Below are 26,203 nucleotides of genomic sequence, written 5' to 3' on the forward strand. Positions count from 1 at the left end.
GAAATATAAAAGCGTGAGGCCCAATTCCAAAAACGGTAACACTGCAAGTATCAATGATTCACTGGCAAAATATAGGCTATATTTTGCAATGGGATAGGAGATCCATTTGTATCGTCATATTACATGTTGCAGTTTCCGTTAATTTAGCTACACCTATTATATTACATAAAGTCTTTCGTCTGGCAGTAGGATTGCAACTCGATATTGTTGTAGTCTCGACTTTCAAACCGTATTGAATACTATCAGACTTTTTTCGATTCATTTTGATAATTTTTGAGATTGCTGTTGTTTGTGACTTGTAAGTGTTGTTGACAAATTCAAACTGGAGATATTCAAGGTATTTGGCTGAATGCTGAAGCAGTGACAGCGACGCTTGGTAAGTTTTGATGATTTACTAACTGCCGTGAGCCGTCTGCATTCTTACGTTTCCTTGGTTACATGTTTATTCCTCATATATAAATTGCCGATTTATATGAAATAACAATATATTTCAAAAATGTCCTGAATTCCTGGCAGCTCCAAAGGCCCAAGAAGCGTATGCGTGTTTGATTTATTTTCTCACAATTCTGTATGTGCGATAGTAAAAAGTCAAATCGTCCTTCTATGTTTTTGTGAAAGTAAATATTACTAAAACGTCACTTTCAAATTTTTAGGTTTGCTAATTGCTATAATATAGTTAACAATTAAAGAATGAGTTCCACCAGTGGGGGTGGCAACCGCGACCGCGACAAAAATCGCAAATATGCATCTGGAGCAGCAAAACGAAAGGCAAAGGATGAACGAATTTTACGGAAAGTAAAGTTTTAAGTAAAATGCCGAAAATATCGGAACTGTTTCCTCCGAAGGCTGATGAAGGTTCTTCTGAGCTGACTGCTGCAGATGAAGCGATGACAACAATGGCAGAAGCAGTTGAGGAACCCGACACCGGCGACACATCCAAGGAGTTGACATCTGGTGATACGTCCATTTCCACTGATAACAATGATGGATACTCTTGTGATTTGGGATTATGGCCTACTGATATTTCTGACAATATGAGAGAGCACTGGGCAGGTCAAGGGAGTAGTCAGTGCAGAAATTCCGATGCCGATTTCAGCGCAACATCAAACAAGATATGAGGGAGATGCTTACAATAGACGATGTCAAAAAACTTTGTTCACGTACACACATGAGCTTACAAAACAGCAACATCCTCGAAACTGGCTCTGCTATTCACCATCCAAACATGTCGTGTTCTGTTTTGCGTGTAAACTCATGACTGACAGCATCGTTTTGGAAAACAAGGTTATAATGACTGGAAACGCGCATCCCAGTCAATTCCACGACATGAGAAAAGTTCAGCGCACCGTAATGCTGTTTTCAGCTACTCCAACGTAGCGATGCTGGCTGCCGTATTGATTCAGAACTGGTCACACAGGCCAGTGATGAGCGTAACTATTGGCGGGCAGTACTTGAGCGGGTAACAGAAACCATCCGTTACATTTCCGAGCGAAGTTTACCATTTCGCGGCACTGATGAGATCGTTGGATCGCCAAAAAACGGTAACTACCTGGGAACATTAGAACTTATATCGATGTTCGATCCATTTCTAGCGCAACACATCAACCGTAATGCAAATAAGGGAAAGGATCACACATCCTATCTCTCAAAGACCATTTGCGAGGAATTCATCCAACTGATGGCAACTCGAGTTCGCGAGCAGATTTTTACAGAAGTTAAAGCTGCAAAGTATTTCTCCGTCTGTGTAGACTCTACCCCAGATATTTCCCACGTTGATCAACTGACATGCATTCTTCGATACGTTTTACCCTCTGGTCCTGTCGAACGATTTGTATCTTTCCTTAACATACGTGGACATAGCGGAAAATTGCTAGCTGAAAGGCTACTAGATTATTTGAAAACCAATAATATAAATATTTCGGATTGCCGCGGCCAGTCATATGACAATGCAAGCAATATGAGTGGGAAATATAATGGTATGCAGGCCATTATTCAGCAACATTGTAGCCTAGCACAGTACATACCCTGCGTTGCACATTCCCTTAATCTTGTTGGACAATCTGCCAGTTGTTGTCAAGAAGCATCAAGATTCTTCAACTTCCTCCAACGATTGTACTCTTTCTTTGCTGCTTCAACGCATCGTTGGAAAGTTTTAACCGACCAACTTTCAAGCAAGAGACTTCCAACGGTTAAACGTATGTCTGATACTCGATGGTCAGCACGTGCAGATGCTACAAAAGCTCTAGTAATAGGATACGAGGAAATTAATGCTGCTTTAGACGAGATCCATGATGATCAAGATGAGAAGCCTGAAGCCAAAATGAAGCCAATAGTCTTGCCTCTGATATGGCCCAGCTTGAAATTGGAATTCTGGCAGCATTATGGCATCAAATCTTGCAACGATTTCAGAGAACAAGTCAGATCCTGCAATTAGCTGATCAAGATCTCAACACTGCTGTTGCATTATATGAATCGCTGATTGAGTTTGTCCTTTCGCTGCGAACCAGATTTGAAGAATTTGAAGCCAAAGGAAAGGAGCTCAGTGAATGTGATCAATATAAAGAAGAGATCAAGCGCGTGCGTAAACGAAATCGTCGTAACGACGAGCCAGGATCAGCACCTGATTTGTTGCAGATTCCAGCCGACAAGTTTCGCACAGGTACTTTCCTTGTAATAATCGATAGTCTGGATGCTGAGTTGCGAAAACGACTGAGTGCTTACATCAACATTGCTGAAAAGTTTGGCTTTCTGCGAAAGCTTACAGATCTGCCAGCTGAAGACGTGTTGGAAAACGCACAAAGATTGCAAAAAGCATTTTCCACTGACCTCGAAGTCAATTTGGGTGATGAATTGCTCCAGTTTTCTAGCTTTCTCAACACAGAATTCGTGAAAAGAGCATTAGATGCGAGTCATGCAGCTGCACCTCATTATTCTTCAGCTCGAATTGGATCTTCTGCTCAGCCTAGTGAAGACCATGACATCGATGTAACATCCGATGATGATGACGACATCAAAGTGAACGTAGACTCCCTAGAACTGCATATATACAGGTTTCTTGTGGGAAATAACCTGGAAACTGTATTTCCAAACACTGTTATTGTGTTTCGCATTTACCTCAGTATGATGATATCAAATTGTTCTGGTGAACGGTCGTTCTCGAAATTAAAGCTAATAAAGGATCATCTTCGTTCAACATGGACACAGGAACGACTAAATAGCCTTGCTCTTCTGAGTATTGAAAATGATGTTCTGCGTAGTATTGATATGTCATCCCTGATTAATGATTTTGCTCTTATGAAATCCCGTAAGCATAACGTTTATAAGGCTTAACACTTCTGCACAGTAAAACCTTTTACGTCTTTTTTTATCGTGTTTATTATATTAGTCTGTTTAATATTGGTATGTAATGTTTGGTATACGTACGTGATTGTAAATTGGAATTATATTCAACGTATTGGTTTAAATAGGCCAAAATACGAGGTTTTATTGTTTGAGTTAAAAAAACAGTTTTTTATTGCATTTTGGTAAACACAGGGGTTGGGGCAAGGGCCCCGCACTGATATTATGCCATGGGCCCCGCAAAATGTTAATCCGGCCCTGATTACCACCGTGTTTCAACCCACTTTGCCGCGAGTTTTTAATTTGCCGTGAGTTTTTAATTTGCCGTGAGTTTTAATTTGCCGTGAGTTTTTAATTTGCCGTGAGTTTTTAATTTGCCGCGAGTTTTCAATTTGTCGCGAGTTTTTGATTTGCCGTGAGTTTTTAATTTGCCGTGAGTTTTTAATTTGCCGTGAGTTTTTAATTTGCCGTGAGTTTTTAATTTGCCGTGATACTTGTGGGCCACCGTAGTATCGGAATCAGATGAGACAGATAGTCCAGCGGTACAGGTATACAATTGAGACCGTAACTCATTCATGAGAAAGTCTTTGTTACATCCGTGGCACACTTGTTTAACAATAACCACAGGTTCTGGTTTGAGAGGTTTCGTTGAAAGACTTTTTTGTATTGGTCTTACATAGATCTTACATTGACTGCCAACGTTTGCTTTAAGTTGTTTGACCGACCACTGACATTTTATCATGCTCAAGTGTCGGCAATTTGATTCGCATTGGATTAGCTCGAAACCACCGCCATCCCGAAGTTGAGATGCTTTTCTTTTTCAAGCCGTTCCCCTTGCATGCCGAGTATGAAATAATGCTGCCCTTTCTGCAGCGATTGAGGCAGAAGATGAAACAGGAGTAGAACTTGATGCTGTAGTATCCCTGCAAACAGCACGGAGACGAATACGCTCTCCTATTGTAGTTACGCCAAGACGGATTAACTCTGTATCGGTCATAGCTAAAACTACGTCAGGCTCAATCCTTTCTTCATTAAATGTCTCAAACAAACTCAAGAGACCTGCCTTTTCTAATATTTTATCCATTATATCTTGCAAAAATGACGCCCGACTCGAATACTATTGCTTATTGACTATTTGACTCTTCAACGTGTTGAACAAATCGTTTGTTACAAATTACAAATGTTGCCAATGAAGTGCCAGGCGGGAAACGGATTCTCAATATAAATATTAGAGCCCAACAAATAATTTTAAACATAGTCATAAACAATCTATCCCTATTAAGCTTTTCTAATCTCAACACCTCACCCTAACAATACATCACACTTACATCACACTTAGGTCCCGTCCACACTAATCCGTATTCAAACGAAAACGGAGCTGTTTTGCTCCGGATACGGCTATCGTCCACACTACAACGCCGAAAACGATCACCGAAAACGGAGCTATTCAAATACGCTTTCGGGAGTGGAGCACTTTGAAAACGACGCTTTGTGAAAACGGTGTTTCCTAGTGTGGACAGTAAAAACGATGGTAAGTGATATAGTGACGTAATTCGACCGCGAATATTTAAAATGGCGGACAGGTGTTTTGTTATGGCTTCTTTTCTGATTGTTATGATTTCTAGTCTTTTGGTGCTCTTGAAGGCACATTTATTCCTGTTATGACGTCACCTAGATTCTACAAGAAGAAAACAAGCTATTTTAAAGCTTTTGACTTTCCCAGCTTCGAGAAAATCGAAGATAAAACGTCTCTCTCGAGGCTTGCCTAAATCTCGAAGGTTTTGGACAAGACCTGGACGAAGTTCAGTGTGGTGGGACAACTTTGTCGCCAGAATTGTCGTGGAAGAAGAGTGGAGGGAAAATTTCGAATGAGTAGGAACTCTCTGTGCGCTCTAGCTTTCAAATTGAGGCCGTACATCGAAGGAAAAGAAACAAGAATGCGGTCGCCGATCGACGTGGTAAAAAAAGTTGCAATAACTTTGTACTATTTAAGTGATGAAGGTCGTTTGCGAAAGACTGCAAATGCCTTTGGTGTTTCACGGCAGTCTGTCTCCAAAGTAGTTCGACAAGTTTGCAAAGCGATTGCCATTCACATTGGACCTGATTACATTCATTTGCCAACTACAGAAGAGGATGTAAAAGACTTAGTTGCAAAATTTCATGTAGCTCATGGCTTTCCTCAGTGCTTAGGAGCAATTGACAGCACCCACGTCGAAATTAAGCAGCTAAAGGCAAATAGCACAGAATATATAAACAGAAAAGGACGCTACAGTCTTAACGTTCAGGCTACTTGTAACTATGATTATCGTTTTATTGATGTTGTCATTAAGTGGCCAGGCAGTGTCCATGATGCTAGGGTGTTCCAAAATTCCCAAATGAACCAAGTCTTGAGAGATGGCACCATACCACAATGCAGGCGGATAGTAGTTCCTGATGAGGACCCTATTCTGGTATTCCTTCTGGGAGACCCTGCTTACCCGTTGATGCCCTACCTGATGAAGGAATATTCTAATGGTGGAGCTACAGTCCAGGAGCAGTACTTCGGGATGACTCTGTGTCAGTCCAGGATGGTCATCAAGTGTGCGTTTGGAAGATTAAAGGCAAGGTTTGGGTGTCTTAAGAGGGCCATGGACATAAATTTGAATGATCTCCCATATGTAATATATGCATGTTTTGTTCTTCACAATTTTTGTGAGATGAGGAAAGAAAAAATTGGAGAGAACAGAGTTCTGGCATCCATTGCTTTTGATAAACATTTCCAGCCATTATCAAATACAAATAATTTTATAACAGACAGCAATGAGGCAGAAGGAAAAAGAGTCAGGAGAGTTTTAACTAAATATTTTGATCCATGATTATATTACTATTACATAGGAACCTACAATATATATGATTATTAGAAATTTGTGTTCAACACTCTCCTCACTTTAGATAAATTTTCTGGATATGTTTATCTGGTAGTTTTCTTGGCATTTATTAAATGCAGGACCCAAGCAGTAAACAATTAAGAATTGTAGTTAAGGCAGAAAACATAGCACTTCACAAGCTGATAAGTGATATGCCAGTTTCAGAGCCAATGGTGCTTCATGCTAAAAACTGTTTTGCAGTGCATGCATCTTAAAATGCTTGCAAGGAACACCATTTTCTGATTTGAGAAAAGTGGTCTCCAATAAGGTGCCACATTAAAAAGAAAGTTGACTATCTTTGGAATATAGAGACTGTGTAAAAGTGAAGTGTCCATTGTCCCCAGAATCTCGAAGCGGTGTCAACTCAGTAAATGTTTGGCGGGGAGGGTAGTGAGGTTGCATGGGTGGTTGTGGTGGCTGTGGTGAATATAGCAGCTGTGGTGGGCTTAGCATTACCTGCTTCAGCATAGTAAAACCATCTGCTTACAACCTTCAGCATAGTAAAACCATCTGTAAAACGACTCAGTTAGTTTTTCCATGTTGGTCATCATCCTTCTCATCTGAGTTGAGTTTTCTTGCTCAATCTCTTCCATTCTTGTGATCGATTTTTTTTTAATTTCAAGTTCTTCCTGGGCAATACTCAGCATCTGGCTATCTACAGGAAGTTTTCTCTTCAACTTTTCCTGTCTATAGCCCTGCAGTTTTGAATTTAATAATTCACGCCGATGCTGAATGGTACTGCTGCTCAAAGTTGTAGAATCATATGATTCGTCTTCATCTTCTGGGCTTCTGCTTTCATCATCATTTATCTCTATTGATGCAGGGGTATGTGGAACACTATCATCATTAACATCAACATCAACATCATCGATTAATGTGCTTGTTTCTAAGCCAGATCTAATCGTGTTTGTCACTGGAGAGCCGCCCCATATTTGTTCACAGAGCTTGAAATACAGCAGGACAACGCGGCCATGTCCACTCTTCCTTCCCGAGTCAACAGCTTGTCGAAATTTTTTCCGAATGGCTTTTAATTTGGTTGAAAGTGTTGCTTTCGTTATATCCTCTGGTTTATGAGGATATTCTTTGAATAAAGCAGTGACATTTTCCTGGTTAGGATACTCTGCTTGAAACATATCCAAGATATCGCCATACTTCGACTGCACCGACTCCCAGTCTATACTCTCGGTGCTTTTCTGCACTTTGTAATCATTTGTTACTTTTAGAAGTAGCTCGACTTCATCATCAGTCCACGTAAAACAACCCTTTTTAGACTTCGACAGATTTTCACCTGTCCTTGGCATACTTAAAAATGTAGATATTGAAGAATTGTAAGCCACAACAACGAGAATTTAAGAATGGCGCCAATTATTCTCGCCTTTCGCGGATTCGTTAAAATGAAATGCTCATCGCGAAGTTTATTTGGTCATGCACTTTGGGTACAACAGCGTTTTTGAAACATAACGCGTAGTAGTGTGGACGGGCAAAAACGATAAGAAAACGATTAGTGTGGACGCAAATTTTTCTAAAAACGGAGCAAAAGAGCTCCGTTTTCGTTTGAATACGGATTAGTGTGGACGGACCTTAATCACATCACACTTACACATTCACAGTAATCTGATACCTCAAACTATGTAAATAGCTCTATATATATCTATATTCTTGTTAACTTCCTAATTGGTCTGAAGATGTCTTGAGTAAAGGCGAAACGTCACTCTTTTAATAAATTTCATAAAACCAAATTGTTTATGACTATGTTTGAAATTACAAATGGTTCAATTTGAGCCTGTGTTTCAGTTAATTGAAGGTACTTCATGTTAGACATCACATAACGAAGAAATAAAAATAACCACATAATGAATTAACCACATAACGAAATAACTGTTCGTATTACGATATATTTCAGCAGAGAAAACACTTTGAACATAAAAGTAAGTTTTTATTACGATAAAAGAAAAACACACAACGAACGTCGTGCAAACGTACACATGCGCCCGCGATATAAACTTAAACATAGTTAATACTTCATAACAACGTAGTTAAGGCTACGTTTACACGAGACCGGATAAGTTTTCGTCCGCTCAAAAACTTGCACGGGCGAAGTATGGAGTTAGGAAGGGGACAAAATTAAATAACAAATCGTCGACTCGTGTTTCAATTTGTCGACTTGAACAATTCGTCGACTTGAACAATTCGTCGACTCGTACGGAGTTAGGAGGGGATAAAATTAAATAACAAATCGTCGACTCGTGTTTCAATTCGTCGACTTGAACAATTCGTCGACTTGAACAATTCGTCGACTCGTACGGAGTTAGGAGGGGATAAAATTAAATAACAAATCGTCGACTCGTGTTTCAATTCATCGACTTGAACAATTCGTCGACTCGTGTTTCAATTCGTCGACTCGTACGATGACTTGAACCTTACGGTATGCAAATGCCAGCGGTTATTTTTTGGCGATACTTCGTGATTTGGAGAGTTTGGATGCATATAAAATTATGACATCTCAAATAAAATGGCGAAAAATCCAGTCGTTCGCGTTGTGTCTGTATTAAAAGAGGCAATTGAACAGATTCAGAATCATTGCCCTTCAACAGCAAGCGCAACAAATACTTCAAAAATCAATGGAGCGCTTGCAGTGGCATCAACATCGTCGCATTCTCGAGAAAGTTTTAATGAAGCTGTACAACGCGATTTTAGGTAAGTGGTTATTAATAATAATAACTTATTATTTCTATTGAATAACCTAACAAAGAATAGAATAAATTTTGCATGAGAAATATTGCTAGTTTGAACAACTGGCTTTAGTGGTTGTGGCAAAGCCCACAGTAAAACAGTGGCATACCCAGCTGGATAATTGGGGGTGGGGGCAATATTTGCATGTTCATGTTCTGCTGTATTAAATTCATTTGAAATCAGTTTTCTTTTGCGGATGATTACATGCTTAAATGAATACTTCCCCCCTCCAAATCATCAAGCCTAGTTACACCACCATTGCAATAAAACTGGAGAAAGTGTTGTATTTCAAAGGCTAACAAAATTTCTAAACTTTCTGGAACATAAATGCTAAAATCTTTGTCTTCAAAGGCAAATGTAGTTTATTATCAAATGTATTTTGTCATCTCATTTGTACATAGTATCTTGCTTTCTTTTAGCAAAGCTTTTCCCAGTCTTGGTGGTGGGGGTCAGCGGCAACACCTTAACCCTCGACCTGCTAAAAGGCAAAAACTAGTCTTCATTCATCGAAAAAAATCTTGGACCCATGACTTTTGCCTTTTAGCTGAAAGTAATCAAAGCAGAACTCCATCTTTACAACAACTATCTACATTAAAAGAAGCTGGTTTGGGGAAAAACGAATTGTTTTTCCAGACAAGAATGCAGGATTTGTCAAGTTGAAGTCAGTCATTGAAACTGAATTTCCTAAATTGAAATCACAAGATGGGGCATTTGAATTTATGCGTGGAGAGGGTGGTGGATATTCACGGCCTCTTTGCCTGATTCCTATCCCATCAGATGGATACAATGTCCCATACATTAAGGATATGGTTAGTTCCAATACCACAATTTACATACGCCCAATTAAAGAGTCATTGCCTGTTGAAAAAGCTCCAGTGCCCATCAGTCTAACTAGCCCTTTGACTGTATGTACAAGATGCAATGAACAAGTTCCAATATTTGCTTTGTGTCAACATTCTAAAGATTGTTGCTCTATATTAATTGAAAGTGAAACTACTGAAGATGAGGGTATTTCAAAAGAAGATGGCAGAGAGGTTGATGATGAAGTTACAGAGCTGAATATCCCAAACCAATCAGAAATTGGAACAAAGCATGAACTTGAAGATTCTAATAGGCCATGCACTTCTTCACAAAGCTGGTTAACAGAACTAAAGCAGGCATTTCCTGATACCAGTGAGGAAGATATAAAGGAAGTTCAGTCAATTGCTACCTCAGTTGATGATGCAGCATGTCTCCTCCTTGAAACACAGGCAGAGAGTAAAATAGAAAGTCCATCATCTTTGGAAGAAGTAATTGCATCATTTGTGGCGAAAAATCATTTGCCAGGCGAAGAGTACATACTTATAGATCGGGAAGCATTTTGGATAGATGTTATTAAGTTTTATAAAAGATCTCTTTCAAAACCAGAAATCTTGAAGAAAGAGCTTTGTGTGTCATTCAAAAACGAGGAAGGCCTTGATGGTGGTGCCATGAAAATAGAGTTTTTTTCATTGGCACTTAGTGAATGTAAAGCTCGATTATTTGAAGGTGGTGAGTCAAATATGGTACCAATCAGAGATGTAACAAAAGGTATTTTGTTTCAGATTGCTGGAATAATTATAAGTCATGCATTAGTCCAGAGAAGCTCAATTGGCTTTCCATATCTTGCTCCACATGTTTACTCACACATGGTTGCTGAAACAGATGAAGAAACTATTTCCAAAATGAAGAAGCAGCACATTCCGCTGGATGCCTCCACCGCATTGTTGCATGAATTTATAAATTGCTTGGAAACTTGTGAAAAAGATGATGATATACTTCAGCTATTAGAGAGAAATCCAAAATCTGAAGCATTTTGGCAAATTGTTAACTCATCACGATGGCCAAAAGAGAAGATGATAAATATGAAAAGTAAAGATTTTCTTTTACAACATCTGATTGCTCATGAATTGCTGGTCTCAAGAAAGAATGAAATCAGCGAGTTCTGTATCGGGTTAGAATCTCTTGGTCTTTTAAAGTTAGTTCAAGCGAATAAGGAAATTTGTGAAATTTTATTCACTTCTAAAGAAATTTGCTTGCTCACTCCTGCTACCCTGATGGATATGATTACCAATGTGGAAAGTAAAAGCTTTGCGGAACAACAAGCATATGAGTGGTTTGAATGTTATGTTAATCAGGATGAAAATGACGACTTCCCAGGTGATTCCCGACTACGTGCAGTTATGCAGTTTTGGACTGGATGGACGGTGGTTCCATTTAGTGGTTTAACAAAGAGATTGAAGGTAGCCTTTTTAGCAGATGATGATACAAAGAGTTTGCCAATGGCTTCGTTGTGCACATTAGTCTTAAGAATTCCAACTGTTCACAGCTCAAAAAAACGATTTTTTGAAGCAATGAACATTGCACTAAAGTTTGGTAGGGTTGGATTTCCTAACCCTTGATTGACCAAAAACAGAAGATGTTTGTGTGAACAGTTTTGGGTACTATTGTTTTGTAGAAAACAATTTTATATTTTTTCTTATTTTAACTATGTAGTGATGGGACCATGCTTTTTGCAATGAAAATACTCTTAAGTTGTATGACTACATATTACAGTAAATAGTTATGTTTGAAAATGTCCCCATTTTCAGTTAATGTTTTTTGTACTGAATTGTTTAAACTGAATCACTGAGGCCAGTTGCTCAAAGGTAGAATAGCACTATCCACTCAATCACAATATTTTTAAACATTTAAAAATCTCTTAAAAGAAAAATTATGATTTGCACTGAGCAATGAATGAAATAAAATACTGCTCTTAGAAGTGCAAAGTTAACATTATCATAATGAAAATATATCTTTTTCAACAGATAACTTTATCCAGGTTTTGTGCAACTGGCTCCAGACTATTAATGCATTGTATTGTTAATAAACAGTTACTTTCAAATGTTTGTCTGCTGTTTAAAATTAATGTCACAAAACTTAAATTTCTGCAGCTAACATTTTTTGTTTAATTACGATGATCAATTCTGTGTTTAACAGTTGGAATGATTATTGCCAGCTTGTGATTGGAGAATATTTTGAATAAAATTTATTGCGTTCAAATATATGTCTAGTCCATGTGATGATGATGATGCCAAAGGATCAACAGTTTTCTGAAAACTTTCCAATTGCTGGTCATTTAATGGGCAGGCTGTAGGTGGGACTTCTACAGAGCTTTCACAAGATATTTCACCACTGTATGTTTGAGAAGGTAAAGGTCCCTCAAAATCTACACCATACATGTTTATGTTGGTTTGTTCGAACATTAGATTGTGGTTAATATTAAGTTGACTCAAACCATACACCCACATCTGATTTGGAGTCATATTGGATTCAGTTCGTAATGGGTGATTATCATAACCATTTCTGAAAAGATCAAGATGCCAATTAATTCTAGGAACAAAAACATAATGTAAACAAAAAATATGTAACTCATTATCCAGCTCCAAATGACCATTTTCCTCAAGATACCAAAAGACATAATAAAAAATAAATAAACAACCATGAAAGAGATCTCTCCATAGCCTTTCAATCCGTTGATTGTGGCAGCTTTTTCCGGCAATAAAACTACCACGATTAGGGCCCCTATCTGGATTGGAGAGCATGTACCACGCAACATCAATATTTTCTACTCCTTGATCACCCCTAACTCTTTCTTTGTGTTGAATTTAGCTAATGTTGTTACTGCTTGAGCTATATCTGCACGGGTAGCAATAGCCGCGTATATCAAACTTCCTGCCATTGACTGATAGTGAGAGGCATCGACTGATTTGCTGTGTCCATCTTCATTAACAAGTTTGACGCTTACATCTATTGGCGTAGACACTGTCTTGCAGTCTTGTAATTTATACTTTTTCAGAATCTTGTTGATGTATTGCTCTTGATTAATTTGTAACACACCGTTCTTTATAGTAATACTTACTCCTAGGCAGTAGTGGAGTACGCCCATATCTTTCATCTTGTATTGGTTTGCCAAATTGGCCTTTAGATCATTCATCTCTTCTTCAGTTGCAGTCAGAAGTATGAGGTCATCAACGTGAACAGTGATAATCGCCTGCTTATCTTTGAGAAAACGAATAAATACGCAAGGGTCTGCTTCACTCTGAACAAATCCTAATGATAACATAAACTCTCTGAAAACCTTATTCCAGCAACGTGGACTTTGCTTTAGACCATAAAGCGATTTTTTGAGACGACACACTAGCATTTCTTTTCCTGGTTTTACGTAGCCTTCGGGTTGTTGCATGTATATTTCCTCTTCCAATGTTCCATTGAGGAATGCCGTTACTACATCCATTTGATGGATCAACATACCTCGAGATACAACAAAAGCCAGAAGAGTGCAAATTGACGAAAAACGAACCACTGGAGAGAATGCCTCTTCATAGTCAATTCCATATTTTTGCAGAAAACCCTTAGCCACCAGACGACCTTTAAATCTCTCTACCTTTCCTGTCTCTTCGTATTTAACTTTAAAGACCCACTTGTAACTGATAGGCTTACGTCCAGCTGGTAATTCGACTAATTAGCAGGTCTCATTCTCTAGTAAAGACTGGTATTCTGCATGTGCAGCAGCTTTTCATTTCGTTGCATATTCACTATTAAGAGCATCTTTTAGGGTTTCTGGCTCTGTGATCTCAGATACGTAAAGTGCTGCATACCTCGATGTAGTGCTCCCAGCATACTGGTCGTGGTAATATATTGGAGGATTTCTCTCTCTTCCTGAGCTGTATCCTTTCTGTGTAAAGCTGTAACCAACAAATCTCATCTTGACTGCTTTTTGGTCGAATTTCCGGCGCACCGCATCAGGAACATGAGCATAAGCAGTACAGCCAAAGACACGAAAATGGGACACAGTTGGCTTCTTTCCATACCATTTTTCATACAGAGTTGCCGCAGTTGCAGTCGTAATGACTTCAGACTTTGATAAATTTCCCTGCTTGTTTCTATACTTAATCTCCCCTTTCTTTCTTTTGGGACGATTTTTGATCACATGGTTTTCTTCCCCACATTCATAGCATTTGATGGGCCTTCGATTGTTTTTATCATGCTGCAAAGCCATCTCACCTTTATCGATTTTGCCACAATCATCCTTGCTCTTGTATAAGCTACGCTTTTCTTCTTCACTCATGAGTGCTTGATGCACTTCATCTAGGCTAAGCTCATCTCCCTTTGCAGTCAATGCAGTTATTAGAGTGTTGTATGATCGTGGAAGGCTGAGTAAAAGGGCTACAATATGCTCATCTTCAGGGATTGATGCCTTGATGGCTGCAAGTTGGTCAGTGATTTCCTTCGTGTGACGTAGATGTTCAACCAAAGAATCAGAATCTTTCATTTTCATAAAAAAGAATTTCTGCTTTAAAAGCAATTTGTTTGCCACAGTGTTTCTTTCAAAGCGTTCCTGCAATTTATTACGATTTCCTTTGGTGTTTGGAATTCGGTTAAAAGATATACCAGATCCGAGTTGATACTCGATACAAGGAGGGCTTTTGTTTTCTTTTGTGCATTTAAGAAGGCTATTCTTGCCCCTGAACTGCTGTCAGAAGCGTCTGGGTTAGTCACCGATCCATCGACGTGTCTCCACAATCCCCTCGATTCAAGTATAGCTTGCATTTGGTATTTCCGCACTTGCCAATTCTTTGCACCGATAAGTTTATCGATAAATAACTTGTCGTCTTGCGCCATTTCAATTGTTTTTAATCCACTAAACACTTCTTACTTTAATAAACAGTATTTCCAAGGGTACCTGGGCCCATAACCTATTCGTATTACGATATATTTTAGCAGAGAAAACACTTTGAACAGAAAAGTAAGTTTTTTATTACGATAAAAGAAAAACACACAACTAATGTCGTGCGAACGTACACATGCGCCCACGATATAAACTTAAGCATAGTTAATACTTCATAACAACGTAGTTAAGAATGTTGAGTGTAATTTACAACAATAACCACATAACGAAATTACCACATAACGAAATTACCACATAACGAAATAGCCACATAACGAAATACTACATAACGAAATAGCCACATAACGAAATAACTACATAACGAAATAACCACATAACGAAATTACCACAAAACGAAATAACCACGTAACGAAATTACCACATAACGAAATAACCACTTAACAAAATTACCACATAACGAAATAACCACTTAACGAAATTACTACATAACGAAATTACCACATAACGAAATAACCACGTAACGAAATTACCACAAAACGAAATAACAACGTAACGAAATTACCACATAACGAAAAAACCACAAACAAAATATCCAAATAATGAATTAACAACATACCAAAATCAAGGCTTTTGTACTCCATCATACTCTTGAATTTATGTAAATATTGTTACATGATAATCCTTAATCATGTAAGTTATACTTATTACTGTCATATTACTGTCAACGGGAGCAAACAAACTAAGAAAGCGTAAAAAAAAAAGGCCACAACTATATTGGTTTGTTTTCAGCTATTTTGTATTTTAACACCAAAGTTCGCAGTTCAAACAGAGCTCTTGATGTAGGGCTACAATTTCCATGCAAAAGAGAAGTAAAATACAGCCCTACAAGGAGGACTAGCCCTTTCTGTAGGGCTCATGTAAACAGCCCATTAGTAGCTTCTATTGAAATAGATTGTGGTTATGGATTAACAAAGATTAAAACATACGAATATATGAATATTTCCCCCCCCCCAATTATTGAGCTTGCGCGGCCTCTGCTTATAATCATTGGCGGTATTCATGGTTTCAGCCGTTCGTCTGTTATGCTGAAATGCTCCAATAATAGCAAACCAGATACAATCTTGACATGTTTTGTTGATGATGTCAGGAAGTATGGACTTCCTAGCAAGGCTAGGACAGACAAAGGTCTCGAAAATGTGGGGATTGTGCAGTATATCATTGAAAAATAAGGTACAAACTGTGCCAGTATTATTGCTGGAAGGAGCACACACAATCAAAGGATTGAACGTCTATGGAGAGACATTTATGATGGTTGTAGACGCGTTATTTTGTTAGTTGACATTTTTGGCGAGAAAAAGAACGATTCGCGTGAATTCCTAAGAAGAACAACACTCAATACGAGTCTATCTAAATTCTTTTCATATTGTGTTTCATTTTTTTTCAAATAAAGAGTTTTGTTTAGAGAAACGGCAGTTAATGTGAGTCACGTTCACATTTTGGTCCTTCGAGCCGGATCTTGGCAGTATTTGGCAGTTTTCAATAGAAATAATTGAGTTTAATTGCGCGAGTGGCGATTGTGTTGCTCATAAAGGAATAATCTGCACCGAATAGATCAAGGGGTTTCTATTGAGTTACAGATTGGGTCTTATTTAAGGTAACGACTAGGAAACATTGTTATTTTGGTAGCTACGATTCGCAAGGTAGTTTTGGAGTTATATTTGTTGCCGTGGTGTTTTTAATTGCATTACGAGGGAAATGAGTGACCACGAACAAATCGCTGAAGTTGGAACGCAAGATTCACTGATATCAGATATTGCAGGTTTTGAAAGGTCGAAACGGAATGCAAAATCATATGTTACTTGTTTATTAACACAACTATCCCTATAATTGTCAGACGAGCAGATTGACAAGGAAAATATTTGTCGAGTGTTGACTAAAATTTATGAGCAAAAGGATGATTGTGTGGAAATATTAGATCGTCTTGAAGTTGCGCTCATGACCATTTTGGATAAAGAGAATGCAACAAAAGTTGAAAAGAAGTTTGAGAAAATGGTTGAACAATTGGATTCGGAGACACATACTGCTCGTAAGCAACTGATGGAATTAGCAAAATGGACATCTCATTCTAATACCACCCAAGTCAATATTCTATGACAACTGAGCAGCAAACTACTAATGCAAAAACTGGTACAGAGGTGAGCAGCGCTTCAACTGATGGAAGTAAACAGAATGTAGTGCATGAGGAACATGAAATGCCAGTTGTGTAAAGAGAACCACCTACTATGGAAATATTTAAAATACTGAGAGCAACCAGTTCAGGAAAGATGGAAACTAGCAAAACGGTTTGAAATGTGCTTTCGCTGTCTTGGACACGATCACATAGGTAGTAACTGTAGTTGGAACAAGACATGCAACGTGAATGGTTGTGAAGAGAATCATCATTATTTGCTTCATCGTCTTACGTCAAGTTTATCAGGGATAAAGAAAGAAAGAAAAGGGGATATGACTGGAGAAGCGGGTCACACAAGACGTATGAAGTGACGAGAAATGACAACAGCGGGCTTATTGCGTTAAGTACGGTGCCTGTCATAGTGAAGAATGGAGCCAGAGGGTTATGTGTCAACTGTTTGTTGGACGAAGGTAGCGATACGACCTATGTTAACGAGGACGTCTTTGAGGCTATTGGGAAAAAAGGAGTGAAAAGCAAGATTAGAGTGGCAAATGATCAAGCTGTAAGTTTCCTGTCGTCAACATATGAAATTGGCCTGGAGTGCATTGATGGTCAAGTAGACACCATTATTGTTGCACAATCGGCGAAGAACATATGTGGACGTATGAAGCCAGTCAATTGGGTAAAAGTTACACTTTCCAAAGTTAGCTCCTGGACGTAGAGTATTCATTCTTCTTGGAGCAAATCATGAGTTTATGCATTCTCTGAAAGAGATAGTTGGCGAACGTGGGCAACCATACGCACGATGTGCCCTTTTGGTTGGACATTTGTTGGACTAGTTGAAGCAGGCGTGCAAGATTTGTATCACACTGGGTTCCATCATTCGTATTATTTGAAAAGAAAGAGTGAAGAAGATGGTGAAACAGAAAGTGCCATAAATTTGGATGTTCTGCTAAAAAGGTTCTGGGATTTGGAGAGTATTGGCATAACCAAGAGTCTCAAATAGAGGAAATGACACTAGAGGAGAAGTTGGCATGGACTAAAGTCAGTCAATCTGTTACATTCAATTGTACGCATTACGAGGTAGCAGTTCCTTGGCGGAGCAGTCGACTAAATTTACCAAGAAACTATCCCATGCTAGACAGAGGCTTCTTTCTACCGAACGGAAGCTGCTCATATCTCCTAAATAGGCAGAGGATTATCAAGGTGTTTTTAATGAGTATCTGAAGAACAATTACATCAGAAAGGTGTCACCAAATGAAGAAAAGCCTGATTGTGAGTGGTTATTGCCTTATTTTCCTGTAGTTCACCCAGATAAGAGCACAACAAAAGTTCAATCGTTCACGGATCTGTGACATAAGCCAAATGTATCATCAATTGGTACTCTCACCTGAGGATCGACCACTTATCGCTTTCTGTTGAGAGATTTGGATCAAAGTAGAGAGTCGAATTATATGAGATTTGTTCGTTTTATTTTCGGGGGTTGCTACTGCAAGTTCTGCCCTCAGTTTACCTGGCGAATGCATGCAGATAACACATCTAATAATACACTAGATAGTGCAACGGCTTACATTTAATAAGTAGTGGTTGAAGCCGGGCAAATTTACTTCCGGAGCCCCAAAGTAGTGAGAATCAATATGGCGTTGTATTAGAAAATAACTTGCAGCTAAATCGAGTGATCAGAGCACAGAAGCCACATTGAAATTTGTCAGGTGAAACGTGAATTGAATAGATAAATATTAAATGTCACCATCGTTACGCGCGCGAATTATTTTATCGTCTTGCCGCGAAATACGATTTTACCCACTTTAAAAAGGGGTTTGCTATAACCCGGGCGATGATCGGGGACGCGCCTATTAGCTTCCTGGTCAGCGGCAAAAGCCTTTACATAATAATCGCTATAAGTACAATATGTTTCTTGTATAAAATTTCATAACACAAATCAACACAAAGTATACAGCACAGCACCCACATTGTATTATATGTTCATTTGGCTTTTACAAAATATGCGGTCGCTTTTATAACGAATGCTACTGCAAACGCGCATTGTTAAGTATATATTATTCTTTGTTATTGAGCTTGCTTGTAATATGTTCTGAAAGATATTGATGATGCTCAAAAGTATTCTAATCGCTAAGTCTTTTTTATTCGGCACCTTTTAATCTTACAATTTATGTCTTGTATTATTATACGTATATATTATTATAGATTGTCATGTCTGATTATGGGCAAGCAAAGTACTCTGTCAGAGTTTGTCCAAAGTCAACATTCAGACAACTTGCATGAAAGTACTGCCCACATGAATCACATCCCAACCAGTCTTTACCATCATCTATCTTGCAAATCTTGCATACCAAACTATTTCTCCTAATAAAATTAATTTTACACATTTTACTTATGGCATAGTAATCAAGCACACAATTGGCATCCCTGACACAAAACCTGTCGTCTTTTTTATAACAAATGTTGCTTCAAACGCGCATTGTGACGTTAAATTTACGTATGAGATTAAATCTAGAAGCTACTACTTAGATCATAGGAAATGGCCTATCCTCAATGCCTATACTCATTATGCTGAATATTCGCGCACTTTTCATTCTTACGTATATGTACTTGCGTTTTTCAAGTGCTTTACAGGTCTCGCCTTAACTCCACCTAGTTAAGAAAAAATATAAACCTCGCATCAAAAGTGAAAAATATAGTGGGCACAAGGAGTGTAAAAACATTACTGGCTCGTGGAATGAAATTCATATAAAGACGTATAAGCGTTCGAGTGTTTGCTCTGACTCATTATTGAACATTTAAACAGACTAAAACATATTAAGGAACAAATTTCGTGTTTCATACTCAGTATATGGCACAGACAATTCTTCAGCGTGAATCTGCAGAATGCTCAAATAAACAAGTAAACTTCCTTAGAGAAAAACTCGCAAGTGTGCAAATTCTGGAAAATTACTGCACAGGATACATTGATGGAACGGTGGAGCAAATGGAAGAACTTCTTCAACAGTTTCAGGTCTCGTAGTTTGTTTTCAATTGTTGCACCATACTGCAAACAATTTGTAACATATTCCGAAAAACATCATCATGTAAACTCAAACTTTCAGTTATAATAGCAAGAAACAAAATCTAAAAGCAATATTTTGACTTTATTTCAAAGAACTAGATAAAGCCAATACGTCATCATGGAGCACCATCAAAAGAGAAGTTGTTTTGCAAGAATCGTTGTCTTCTGATCACAAAAAAATATATCCACGACATACCCCACGAAGAAACAGTTAAGTTTGAAACTACTTCAAACAAAAGTTCCAAAAGGCTCAGAAAGATCTTGCAAGAACAACTGGGCCAAATACACAGTATGACCTTCCTAATCGACAACGAGACCACTCTACAAGAAATGACCTAATCTATTTTGTTTAGATTCTTGTGTAATATGATCATCCAATGCTGATGTCTTGATACCAAAGCGTGGATATCGAAATGAAATCTCTATTTTATACATTCCATATATACCCCATAATGCAGCTGGTTGTTTCCGGTTACTGAGTCTTTGCAGACGTGTAATATGACCATGCCATTACGTAGTATTGAATCCATTAGGATTTCCACATGCTACGAAATCTGATTCTTGTTTATAAGTTTGTCCATTAGCAGCTAATGTACCATCATATCCCAGAGTATTCATATAATATTCGGGACTAGTAACATGTAATCTAGGTACAGCATCAATAGCAGCACTTCTTTTACCTACGTCAATTGTTGAAGTAGAAAAGTCAACAGTCGGCATTATCATAAGAGCCCATGTGCATCCGGGTAAACATCTGGCATTTGTCTGGCTGTCATTCGCTTGAAGGAATCTCCATGGCGCAAGAAAGACATTAAAATAGACAGGTTCTGATGGAGAATTATTTTCAAAAGATGAAGCGTAGTATTCAACAGTTTAACCATTAACTTTATATTCAGCAAATTGTCGAAATACTTCTGCTCCTGTCGCGCTAGTAATCATTGTCTAGTCTATTGACGTCACAGAAGTTGTCACAACACCTTGTCCAGTATGATTTTGAAATCTAGGTACTAATATTGTGCCACTCCATGTTTCCATGGAACCAGCATGCATATTTAAGACATTAGTAGCCATAGAACTTCCTTCAACTGAGTCACCCATTGCTAAATTATGTTCGCGTCTTACTGTCTTTGCGTTTGGTTCTCCTGATAAAGATCCTGGACTTCGATGGCGTTTTCCTAATCCTGCTACTTGAGATTGTGTATGTCCTAGAGATAAAGGTTTCTTTGATAACCACTGGCCAAATGTTACAGGTAAATGATTATTATTATGAGGATTATTATTATTATTATGATTATTATTATCAATATCTTTTAGAACATATTACAAGCAAGCTCAATAACAAAGAATAATATACTTCACAATGCGCGTTTGCAGTAACATTCGTAATAAAAGCGACCGCATATTTTGTAAAAGCCAAATGAACATATAATACAATGTGGGCGCTGTGCTGTATACTTTGTGTTGATTTGTGTTATGAAATTTTATACAAGAAACACATTGTACTTATAGCGATTATTATGTAAAGGCTTTTGCCGCTGACCAGGAAGCTAATAAGCGCATCCCCGATCATCGCCCGGGTTATAGCAAACCCCCTTTAAAAACATCATCGAATGAGCATTGTCAACTTTCTTGTTCTCTTTCCATTGTATTGCTCTATAATAAAGCTAAATATCTTAACGTTTTAAGTTCTTTATTATTCGTGAAAAGCGGTATGTGGAATAACAATACAAAGGTATTGCAAGTTTAATTGCTTCATCACACTAAGCATATGCACATACATTAACTGAATTGCAAACACTACTTTCGCCGCAGAGTAAGTCAGAATACATGAAACTACTTGACAACTACCGTATTGGCAATATTTTGGAAATAATTGGTAATAATTATAACAATATCAGCAGTGTTGTTATTATTGTATTTTAAATTTATAATAAGCTACTAAACATAAATGTATTCTGACTTACCCCGGAACTTCCACTGCATTGCACTATTTGAAAATTTTATGCAGTTATTTAGGTTATTTAGTTCAGACCTTTGCAGTGGAATGGGGATGGGGGTGCAAGGCAACATGAATATAGGCCCTTACATGACATAGGATTAAAGTCTTGCATTAAAAATTCATAATATAGAAATGGAAATTAGTTTTGTTAATTATATGTACATAATATATTTGGAGGTTTTGTCTTCCAAAAAAGCTTCAAAAAAGATAGAGCCCATACTGATCAAGCTAACAAGAGGTCAGGCTTTTGAGTCTTTGTTGCCAACGATTGAGAAATGGTTTACCAAAGGTGTAAATTGCAGTACAGATGATGATTTAGTTGTTGATCCTTGCCATGTAACATCTATGCCAAGTATGGACCAGTTGCAACAATGGAGAAAAATAGTTGAGGCATCAAGTACAAGCAAAGGAGCATGTATCAACACATCACAAGGAAGGTTAGATATCAATTGCATCACCAATCTGCAGAAATTTCACACCTTAAAAAGCATACAAGTAGAATTCGAAGAGGAAATTGCCTGGTTTTCACGACCATTGAACAAACCAGACATGGTGGTGGAACATCCATCAGCTGCTTCAATTACAGCCTTTCAGAATCTTTTGTAAAGAACCCCATATAGTGAGATTCTGAAAGAACAAAGATTGTCATCCAATGAGATCTCCAGGTTATGTGTTGACAGATGGGTGTCAAGTGACCACATATGCTGGTTGACAACAAACCTAAACCAAAAGAAAACAGATACATATTATGTGTACCTCAATGGAACAACAGCCACAACAGCCCAACACCATGCTAAATATGAATTCATTTCAAAATTCTGTTTTGCCATAAATGTTGGTAAAAAAAGCAATGGCAACACATTCCTTGGAGATGATTTGCACCCCGGAAACCATTGGGTACTTTGCTATGTAGACACTAATGACAAAAACATTACATATAGGGATTCATTAGGCTGGCAATTTCCGAACACTCTTCTACACATTTCAGATAAATTCATCAAGGCACATATTTGCGACAGCATAGCCAACTACTCAGTAACAAGGACACATGATCCTGATAGCAGATGCCGGGTTATAGGAGGACACAAGTGCACAGACAATTGTTCGAAAGCGTATCCATTCCAAACATGTAGCAATGTTTGTGGCGTGGTTGTAATGATTATGATATGGCTATATCAAGCTATAACTATGCCTTTTTGAAGAGCATGCTATCATTTTCTAAGCCAACCACAAAGAATATTCCATCAATATACCTAAGCAATCCCACACATTACAGTGCATACTTACGGATTGTACTTGGATGTTGGATCTCAGATAATGTTGATAACCTGGCATATGTATTACCACAGTTTTGGAATACACTACAAAAAGGGGTTTTACCAGAAAATGAAAACACAGCAACAACTGGTAAAATGTCCACCACTACAGAAGATGAAACTATTGCAGCTGTTAGCAAGGTCACTGTAGAGGACAAAATCATCACAGCTGAAAGCAAGCCCATCAGTATAGAAGACATTGCGACCTTCACTCCATAAAATGAGAATACAATTATTACAAAAGACAAAGAAAGAAACAATATCATTGCTCCGAATGCCATTTAGTTTTTTTTCATCAATACAACTTGAATTGTCATGTGCTGCTGAAGCATGTAAATGATGAGATGAGCAATTCTAATTGCCAAGTCTTCAAGTTCAGTTCGCTGAAGATTCAGCAGCTAAGAGAGCATTTAAGCAAAGCACATGGCATGGCAATGGAATCTGAAACTGTGCTGTTGGACAACATGATAGGTCTGTAGAATTTTACCCTGCTTTTTCACCAGTTATAAATTGCATTTTTATTTGAAGTATGAAAAGCATCTGATTTTTGTTAATGAAACAATTGAACAGCTGTCGAAGAGTGGAAAGATAAAATTGAAGAGGGCTACATATGCTCATACGGAAAGAGAAATGGGGATAGAATAATGTGCAATACTTTCAGTGCAATTGAGGAGGCAATTATGTACCAAAAGGATCTGAAAAAAGGTGCACCAAGGCACAATGTAATTGTTGTGCATATACATATTAAATGTAACAAGCTGCTGCAAAAAAGTACAAGCTTATGATTCGTGATTGAATTTCTAGGATCCTGTAAAATTCAGCAAAACTGCACTGCTGGCAGGGGCAAAATTTAAGGGGGGTATGGGGGGGGGGACTAACCCCCCAAAAATGTTAACGTTGCAGGGCAACGATTGAGTTTTCAGGGCTAATTACAAAACTAAACACTAGGATACGTGCGAACAGTTATCCACATAATTTGAAAATATAGTTCAGAATAAAAGTACGAATCTTTTTTAAATCTTTCAATTGTCATTTATTCATCTGCTAAAAGCAAATTTTTGTATTTAATTTACTGGATGTGTCTTTTTTACAATGTCTTTATACGTTTAGGCTGCACAAAGTGAAAAGTCATCAAACTGTGATTCAGATAACCAAGTAGATATTACATGGATCACTTGTGCAGGACAGTTAAGAGTTCTATCACAACTTATTCATCACATTCTTAATAGTGTTAATAGATAATGATAGACACGTAAACGCGAAGCGCTTTTCAGAAAAAGTGAAGCACATAGCAAAAAAAAATACAAGATTTGTCTGTGAAACTGGTGAAAACATGTTCAATTGTCATCAACAAAGCACAGCGAGATGAAATTGAAATTGGTTGCCCAGTTTTAGAGGAAACCACTAAAAATTCTTTATTACTTCTTGTGATCCAAGCGAAAGGCCACGAGATATGAATGACGATCAAAGAAAGTTTCTCATGCAACAAGGACCCTGTCAACCTAGATTGAAGTCTTTTCCTGTAAATCAAACAAAAGCCAAAAATAAACCTAAAAAATTTAATGCATCCTAGTACGACTCTTTCCCTCATCTTGAGTACAGTCAGAAGGAAAATAAAGCATATTGCTTTGTATTCTTATTATTTCCAAGTGGGCCAGGACGAGAAAAAAGTGATCCAGCATGGATAAATGGTGTACGATCATGGAAGAAAATGAGGAGCGTTGGTGCAAACAAGAAAGGAAAACTTCATAAACACTTCAGTACCAAGTCCCATCAAGCTGCTCTGGCTGATTTTGCTCGTTTCTCAATAACATCTGGCCATATTGATGTGATGATGAATGCGAAAATGAAGGAAGTATTGATCCAAGAGAAAGCAGATGAAGAAAAGAACAAGGAAATTATGTTGATTCTACTTGATGTGGCTTGCACTCTGGCAAGGCAGTCATTGGCATTCAGAGGAGGTGGCGATGACAAGGACGGAAATTTCATTCAGATTGTAAATCTTCTCTCAAGACATTGTGCTGTTCTCAAGCTGTGGCTGGACGATCACCGCCTCAGGCCATACAGTACAACAAGCTCAGAGGCACAAAATGAGATGCTTCATTTGCTGGCTCAATCTGTGAGGGATGAAATTCGTGCTGAAATTAAGTCAGCCAGTGTATTTTCTGTGTCTGAAGACACTACACCTGATACATCGAATCAAGACAAGCTTATCGTTGCTGTAAGATATGTCAACCAGACGGGCATACCATGCAAGAGACTGGTTGAAATGAAAGAGACCCTTGATAAAACTGGTGCTGGAAAGGCTAAAGATGTCATAAAATCTTTAATGGAAAATGAAATCGATATAGATGTGCTTGCATTTCAAACATACGATTTCACAACATCAATGTCTGGACGACTAAATGGTGCTCAAAACGTGTTGCAAGAAATTTTAAAACGACAAGTACCTTAAATCCCTTGCCAGGGACATCGGTCTAATACATTCAACGAGCATTGTTGCAAACATAGCTCAATAATTACATCAATGTACGACGCTCTAGAAGACGTATGTCTTTTTTAGCAAAAGCACAAAAAGAAATAAAATTATAGAAGGTTGCAAAGATGTTGAAAACAATTTAAAGTTTCGAAACTTGTCAAAGAAGAGATGGGTTTACACTTCTGAGTCCATTGATGCTGTCTGGAGAAGTTATGAGGTAATACCAAATGCTATTGTGAAAGTTATTAATGCTCGAGATGTAGAATCAAAAGTAAAATCTAAAGGCGATGGAATAAAAAAGAAATTTCTTAGTTTCGACTTTCTTTTTTCTCTTATGTTCATGCAAATCCTAATGACAAAAACCAAAATCCTAACCAAACCACTGCAGGAGGAGTAGCTAAATATAGTTGATGCACTTAACCTGATTAATGCTACAGTAAAAAACCTTAGACAAATTCGAAGTGACGAGAACGGATTAGACTCGGAGATAGAGGCAATGGTTGGA

The 26,203-nt window shown here is 38.0% G+C and overlaps 1 protein-coding gene across 1 annotated transcript; it reads left to right on the forward strand.

Annotated features, from left to right (window-relative positions):
- The first annotated feature begins 5,276 nt into the window (after positions 1 to 5,276).
- Positions 5,277 to 6,194, forward strand: LOC124456908 (protein ALP1-like). Its single transcript, XM_047007216.1, has one exon. The coding sequence runs from the start codon at positions 5,277 to 5,279 to the stop codon at positions 6,192 to 6,194; it is 918 nt and encodes a 305-aa protein (XP_046863172.1).
- Positions 6,195 to 26,203: the final 20,009 nt, after the last annotated feature.

Source organism: Xenia sp. Carnegie-2017, unplaced genomic scaffold (assembly GCF_021976095.1).
Source record: "Xenia sp. Carnegie-2017 unplaced genomic scaffold, XeniaSp_v1 HiC_scaffold_6, whole genome shotgun sequence".
NCBI lineage: Eukaryota > Metazoa > Cnidaria > Anthozoa > Malacalcyonacea > Xeniidae > Xenia > Xenia sp. Carnegie-2017.

Bases quoted from the DNA above. Each gene is read 5' to 3' on its own strand.
- LOC124456908 (XM_047007216.1), top strand. From the start codon at position 5,277: ATGCGGTCGCCGATCGACGTGGTAAAAAAAGTTGCAATAACTTTGTAC.